The sequence below is a fragment of the Bactrocera tryoni genome, unplaced genomic scaffold (assembly GCF_016617805.1).
Source record: "Bactrocera tryoni isolate S06 unplaced genomic scaffold, CSIRO_BtryS06_freeze2 scaffold_7, whole genome shotgun sequence".
Lineage (NCBI taxonomy): Eukaryota > Metazoa > Arthropoda > Insecta > Diptera > Tephritidae > Bactrocera > Bactrocera tryoni.
This window is the reverse complement of record NW_024396366.1, coordinates 10,830,970-10,839,328: the sequence shown is the minus strand read 5'-3', so window position 1 is coordinate 10,839,328 and position 8,359 is coordinate 10,830,970. Positions and strand designations below refer to the sequence as shown.

The 8,359-nt window shown below is 32.6% G+C and overlaps 1 protein-coding gene across 1 annotated transcript in view; it reads left to right on the top strand.

The window, feature by feature from the left end:
- The first annotated feature begins 7,243 nt into the window (after positions 1-7,243).
- LOC120781755 (transcription factor glial cells missing) overlaps positions 7,244-8,359 on the top strand; it is a 36,112-nt gene continuing 34,996 nt past the window's right edge. Inside the window, exon 1 of the mRNA XM_040113987.1 lies at positions 7,244-7,756. Coding sequence (XP_039969921.1) covers positions 7,380-7,756 — 377 coding nt within the window. The 5' untranslated portion in view covers positions 7,244-7,379. The remainder of the gene's footprint in view (positions 7,757-8,359) is intronic.

Sequence of the window (8,359 nt, the reverse complement as noted above, 5' to 3'; positions counted from 1 at the left end):
ATCAAACTAAGCACAATGTACTACATTTTGCTCAAATGGGCTCAGGAGTTACCATCAAACCAAACGAAACACGTAATTTAGATATAATATATATTAATTTTCAGAGAAGTTGTTAGGGTATTTCCAAGGAAATTACATGATGGAATTGAAAAAACTGAATAGTCCAAATAAAAGCCCTAATGTACATATATAGAATTTCACACATTTTCGGCATTAAAATATAATAATGTGCAGCTTTATACATAAGTATGTCACTTTATACGTTTCCGATTCATTGCTTCTGTGGGCGTGGTAATGGTACAATTCAGACCATATCAATACTAACCTTCTCATGGTGCTAAAAAATATATATGTATGTACTATACCAAGATTCATCAAAATATCTAAATTTCGATTCAAATTATGACGTACGGCCGAACAGACAGTCTCCGTATTTCAACTTGTCTTGTCTTCCAGGCTATTTAGGTATGTAGTATATATACACCATCAAACAAAATAAAAGTTCAATCATGGTTATCGTAATTTAGTATGTATTTAGTTTTAAGTTTAGGGCAATTCCCTCAGCATTTCATAGGGAATTTCCGTAAACAATCCCAATATTGTATTTGGCATTTTGTGAGTGAACTGCGTCAGAGTAAAGTGTAAAATATCTTTTTTTAAACAGCATTATTTAATTTTTCTTGTTTTTTTGAGAATAAAATTGTACTTTAAAGTCAGGGGTAACTAAATTTTAGTTAACAAATTACCAAATAAAGAGGATGACACTTATTATTGGCAGACATTTTTATTGAAGCCCCTGGTGATGTCATCTATATGTCGACTGGTGCGTTAGAATCTGCTATCTTTATCGATTGTCCAGTGATTCATGACATTTCATTGATTGGAAGGGAATTTATTGCGTTTTAAGTGTCAGTATATTTGTGTTATCGGCGCGAAAATGAGCTTCGAACAAAGAGCCATCATTAAATTTTGTTTTAAAATTGTTAAAACTTTTACCGAAATGTTTCAATTGATGAAACAAGTTTATGGCGATGATTGCATTGCCCGTAGCAGAGTGCACGAGTGGATTCAACGTTTTCAAAGTGGTCGTGAGGACATAAATGACGATCAACATGTGGGCCAATCAAAATCCGTGATCACCGAAAATTCCATCGAAACTGTGCGTGAATTCATCAAAAATCAGCCGAAATCATCATTGAAATTCATGGAATGAAATTGGACATCTCCAAAACATCGATTTATCTCATTTTGACCGAACGTTTGGGCTTACGAAAGGTGTAAAATCAGAATCCAACATTCGAAGAACATCATTAAACCGATTATTTGATCAAAAACTACATTTTAACCATTAGCCACTCTCCGTATTTACCTGATATGGCACAGTGCGACTTCTTAAATTTCGGAAAAATGCATTTGTCCATGAAAGGAAAGCGTTATGCAGTCGTAGAGGCCCTTCAATAGGCTTGCACCGGCATACTGGCGGCCATACCGGCCCACGTGCTAAAACACTCGTTCGACATGCTTTTGGACCGTGCAAATAGCTGTATTGAAGCATAAGGAGACTATTTTGAATAAACCAAATTGATTTTGCCGAGAAAACCATGTGTTCTGTTTTTTTAAGTCCTGTTTACTTTGAAAAGCACGTTGTATGAGGATTGGCAAAGGCAAGGTATGGAAAACCATAAACCATTACGAACAACACAAAATTAAAAACACTATGTGGCAAGGTAACCCAAAAAAATATCCACTAAATTCATGATGAGAAATAAGTCCTGTAAATATCTCTTTATATACAGAGTAAAAAAGTTTGGTTATGTTGGGAATGAAGAGTATTTTACCAGTAATAAAGCTCTTCTTCGCGCAGCAAATATAAAAACAGGCTCAATTTTACGAATAGTTACGGTAACATGTCAAAATGATCTGCAATCACGTTATTAGGTCATGCAAATCGAAATTTTAGGGGAAAAATTCTAAAAGATGTAACCAGATGTGGTGTAAGCCTAAAAAATATTTCCCACACAGTTAAGCGTGAGTGGGTAACTCATGGTTTGGGGCTGCTTTTCATCGGCAAGAGGTGGAAGAATTGTTAAAATTTACTGCAAGAAGAATGGTGAGTTCTAAAATGATAAATTAAAAGAAAATCTTTCGAAAAGTGCCTGAGTGATAATATCTTTCAACAGGATAATGAGCCCAAACAAAAGAGCAGGATAGCACAGCGGTTTTTTTTTATTGAAACAGGGATTACACAATTAGAGTAGCTCCCTTTATCACCACACTTAAACCCAATAATGCATCTTTGAACTATATTGAAAGAAAAATTCCATAACAGACCCGGGTAGACATTTTCTGGTGAAGAATGCAGCAAGGGTTGCAAACAATTCCTTCTTCTTAAGTGGCGCAGACACCGCTTAAGCGAGTAAAGCCGAGTTAACAACTGCGCGCCGTGTGGATATTCCACGCGTAGCCAGGTCCTTCTCCACCTGGTCCTTCCAACGGAGTGGAGGTCTTCCTCTTCCTCTGCTTCCCCTGGCGGGTACTGCGTCGAATACTTTCATAGCTGGAGTGTTTTGCGTAGCCGCTGTCTTTTAATTCGCTGATCTATGTCAATGTCGTCGTATATCTCGTACAGCTCGTCGTTCCATCGAATGCGATATTCGCCGTGGCCAATGCGCAAAAGACCATAAATCTTTCGCAGAACTTTTCTCTCGAAAACTCGCAACGTCGTTGAGGTCATCGTCCAAGCCTATGGCTTATATGGCTATGCATATAGCAGGACGCGAATTATAGAGTTTGGTTTGTTCGTCGAGAGAGGACTTTACATTTCGATTGCCTACTCAGTTCGAAGTAGCACCTGTTGGCAAGAGTTATCTTGCGTTAGATTTCCAGGCTGTACGTCCATCGTGTACGTTTATTATGGACTGGCTTAAAAATAGCACTGTGGTCAGAAGATATGACTAACACAACGTTTGGGTTTTGTTCCAATGTAGAATTAACTTCATTATTAGCAGCCGCTATAGGTTTTTTTGTTATAAAGTCTGTTAAAAGATGTTTTTTTTTTTGGTTTCTCCAGTTATTTAAATAATTCTTGATATTCCACAACACAAGATTTAAGTTTACGTTGGAATTGTAATATACATACATAGTACATTTCGGGATCATGAGCAAGAAAATGTTGTTCCAAACTTGAAGCAAATTTTAAGCCCTCACATATTAAATTAGCCGTTAAAACCTGGCCTTCACCTTCGTCTTCGTCGATATCGACATCTGTATTATCATTGATAGTGAATCAAGTCCTCATCATCAATAGGACCTTCTGAATCTAAAATACATATTTACATATATCTTAACGTTTGCTTGATGTAGTACATTTTAAATTCTGCTGTAATACCCTGATCGAGATCCTGGCTAGGTGCATTATCAATAAGCAAAACGATTTTGAATTCTAAACCTTTTTGTGTCATATATTTCTGGACTTCAGGAACATGATCGTTATTAAACCAATCTTTCAACAGAATAGCCGTCATCCATGCCTTTTTATTCGCCATAAGATGAACTGGTAGTTGTTTAATGTCCTTACCTTTTGAAACTCTTGGTACAAGGGCTTCGTTGATTAAGAGTGGCTTCAAAATTTTATCGCCAGCTGCGATAAAGGCACCACCTGTCTTTTGATATTTTGCTATGAATTTGCTTTCAAAACAATGCCGTTTCGTCGGCATTAAATATTTGATCTGGGGTACATACATACTATGTCTATTTACTCCTTAGAATTACTTTTGCTAATTCATCCGGATAGGTTTTTGCAGCATTTTCGTCTGCTGATGCCAATTCTCCTGGAATTTTTACATTGTAAAAATCGTGTCTTTTCAGAAAACCTGTTAGTCATCCATGACTTGCATTGAAAACAATTTTATTTGTTTTTATTTTTGAAGTGGGTTGTATATTCTTTCTCATTAATAATCTTCCCATCTATAGGAATTTTTGCTTCCTGTAAATCTTCAATCCATAACACCATATGTTTTTCAGTTTTCTACAAAGTATAATATTGACTATAATAAGTTGTTTTTGAACTAAGTAATGAACCAGAAGTTACTCATTGTCGAATTGAACTCTCATTTTTTTTAATTGTTCTTATTGTCGCTTCTTTATTTCAAAAAGGTTTAACAGATGTTAAACCTTAGCCCCTTTTTAGACTTGCTTATTGCAATTTTCTAAAATAACAATTTAGATAATATTACCTATGAGAAATTATTACCAATTCCGATTATGTAATTTGAAAATTTCACCAATTTATACAACAAATAATTAATTTAAACTTTATCTTTAATAACTTTATTGAAATTATATATTGCGTCATCTGAAAACTGATATGTTAAATAAAAAGGGTATTTCCCTTAAACTAAACGAGCCGTGAAGTAGAGTTGGCATTTTGATGATTCTTGTTAAATAAAACAGTGCGTGTCATTTCAAAATCGTGTAAAAAAGACCGTATAAAAAAATATTTTTCTGTACTTACTATATATCATTATTGGCTTCCGAGAAACGATTTACCTGAGCTGAGTTAATTGTACACGAAACGCCCAGAATACAATTCACAAGTTAAAAATAAACAAATTCCAACAATTTTAAAGTTTTCCCATAGAATGTGAGTCTTTGCTATGAAGTTTGTAGTAGTAATTTACAGGGTTGTTACAGTTTTTGGTTAAAAAAAAAAATCACATTGAAACTTACATATGTATGAGCATATATTGATTTACAGAAGATCTATGAAAAATATTGAAAGTCGGATCCTAATGGTAAATAGTTATTTATTTTGGCTTTTCCAAGATGCGTCCTTATACTAATAATATCAATCCGGATTAAGATATGAATTCTAAAGGAGGCATTAGTATATGAAATCTTATAATAAATAAATATATACTTTGTTACCAAAGAATTTATTGTTTATTTGTTTAATGTTTATTTTTATAAAACGTTTTTATTTTTGAATATAAACATACATATGTACATACATTAGATAAAAGTTAATTATTATATTGCAACCTGTGGTCTATTGTGCGTATGTGTACGTACTGATTTTTTCTCAACATTCCCAAATTATATTTATTTTGATTTTTACAACAGTTATATCTACTTTGGATATACATATATTAAAATATTTCATTAACACTCTTACCAAAAAAATGAGTTGTATTTAAAAAAACCCAATTTAGACCAGAAAATCGTATAGAAACGCTATTGGTCGCCGACGATGCCTGCAACTTTACCGCTGTTTATTTGTACGTATTATAAACATAGACATGGATAAAATTCTGAATGTATGAACACGGGCACATACTTGTGTTATATAAACATCTTGTACATACATATACATACTTACATTCACTGTCCAATGAAATGTACATAAGTTTTTTCGTCTGTTATATGTATAGGGCTAACGGATTCCACATATTTGGTTGTGACAGCGCATTAGGTCTGTCCAATTATGAATATTATTGTAATTTTAATCTAAGGTAGAAAAATTAATTCTTTTGTTGACCCAGTTTGGTATAAAACCTTTTTGAATATTCACTTTCAAACATTCGTTACTATACGAAATTGTGAATTAATAATTAAAATTAAAAATGATAATGATAATGCTTTTGAACGTTCGTATAGTATTTTATCCACGTCATAGTGCAGGGTTGCGCGACTAGTCCCTAGGCGCAGAATTAGGCAAGAAGTAGAATTTCCAGACTATTACCGACGCACTCAATCACGCCAAAGCTCGAGAAGCTCACTTCTTAATTCTCCATAACTTAAAAATGAAGTTATGTCCAAAAACTTAATTGTGTTAGTCAACAGATTTCAAGTTAACTTTTTCTAATAATTGCAACGATAAATAAATGTTTGAATTAAATGCTTTGCTACCCTTATATGCAGATATTCCGGTACAATTTGAAAAAAAATGTTTGACTGAAAGTCTGTGTATAAACTGATTTATACACTTATTCTTTAAAAGCATTGAAGTTGTAAGTAGGAAAATACCTTTGTCATATTTTTCTCTCGGCGGCGCAGAATATTTCACATATCAACGGAATGAAATAGTAAAGGGTCTGTAGTCAAAAAGTAAAGTTAAAATAGTTATGAATTGATTGAAATACATATGTTCATTTTAAACTAAAGTATGCTAGGGTGCAAACTACAGTTAAGTCCAAAACAATAAGTCCACTTAAGTTTGTTTAATAATTTTACGTTTGGACCAATATGTATAGTAAAAAAATGGGGACAAGCTTGAAAATTAATATATCATGTATGTACATACATATGTTTATAGTAGATATGTATCATATGTACGTTATCTGAGCGATTACAAAGTTGTGATCCGATTTTGAACATCTTTATATATGTATGTGGTGTCATACCTTAAGGACAATATTTACGCAAAGTTTTATTCCAAATATTGGTGACTGATTTCTAACTTAACTTTGTATAAGAATGAACGTGGTTTTATCCGATTTTACAATTTTCATCAAATGCTAGCAATTTATTATAGCTGTAGCAGTTCGTGAGTTACATGATTTTTTTCGTTCGTGTGTGACATGATTTTCTTTTTAATTATAACACTTTTGCATTTTTCGGTTAATGCGATTTTGTGGTCGTAGCAACGTTTCAAATATACCATTGCAATATCAACTTTCCAAAATATTCTAATATTCAGTGAAGTTATCGGTTGAATGAAACGACAAATGGACATACATATATCCGAATGGTTCTTACAAACGGAACTCTGTGCAACAGGTTACGAGAGTACAGATCTAAAATCTATGTATACATGTGTACATTCAATCGAGTGCAATAGTTTGCTCCACATTTTTATTTACTTATTTATAATTTTTGCATATACATTAGTCGTCTAAGTGGGAATTCATAACTCTCTAAATTAATTTCGTAACAACTTAGTTCAAATATTTGTACAGTTTTGTTGTTATATTTGAACAATGTACACCCTAATGAGCTGCTGCTCAACGCAAAAGTGTCTGAGTGCAAAACCCAAACCATTGGTACGGATAAATTTTAACCAAACGGATAACTGGTAAAAGCACCACCAATCAGCTAGTCGGAATATATATACATAAATGTGTGGTAATGAGTTCACCATCGTTCCGTCGTACTTTAAGATCAAGTTTTAAGACTCATTGATGGTGAATGAGGAATAAAAGTGCAGATCTATTTAGAAGGTCATTATGTAAACAATAAAATAATAGAGTTCCTATAACCGCGAATTTTTACCGACTCTGAATATTTGTGAATTAAACAAATAGAATAAAACACACATTCCAAAAAGTTCTAAAATTGAAAAGTTTGTTTAAATTATCCATTACTAATTAATAAATAAATAAATGAAAAAAAATAATAAGCTTTTGACACAATACCATACACCGAGTCCAGCACCATTAAAGTTGCGGACAGAAATTTCTTGGGATATTAATGACGTAATTATTCCAATTGTTAACGAATTCGATGAATTTGATGAGTGGGTTGATGGCCATCGCCGTCTAGTTTATTCGGCGTCTAATGAAGATGCGAAAAAACATTCATCAGGCTGGGCCATGCGAAACACAAACAATCATAATATCAACATATTAAAAAAGAGTTGTCTGGGAGTACTTTATTGTTCGGCTAAATGCAAACTGGCAAATGGTAGCAATATAAATTTACGTCCTGCAATTTGTGATAAAGCCCGTCGTAAACAGCAGGGTAGACAATGCCCTAATCGGTAAATATTTTTATTTACTTATTATTTATTTATTTTGATTTAATATTTTATATTATCTATCTATAATAATGTCAAATTTAGTTCATTTTGAAATTTGCGATAACCGGTAAGTAATAAAATCAAGCAAACATTTTTAGTTTAAATGCGCTTTTTATGAAAGGACCTCTATTTTGATCACAGTAAAATTAAGCACTATTAGCTTTAACCATTGAATTAGATTCAAATTTTTAAATTGCTCTAAGTACAAAAACTATGTATTAAAAGATAATATTTTTTTTATAGCGTTTTTCAATATTCTGGTATAAGTAAAATATAAATATATACCTACATATGTATGTATATCGAGGAGTTTCATCTAATGTTCCTATTGTTGCCGTAAGCTCACATAACATACAAATCTATTAACCGAATGCTTAAGTTATTTCATCTAACAATATCCACAAAACTTTTACAAAGAATTTAATTCGCTAATACAATATACTAAATATTACTGTAACACAATTCGGAGTTTGTGGGAACAAATTTGCTTAAAAAAATTAAGTAACTCCCGCTCCCACTAAATGTTATTTACACATGTACATATTTAACATATGTATATTGTAG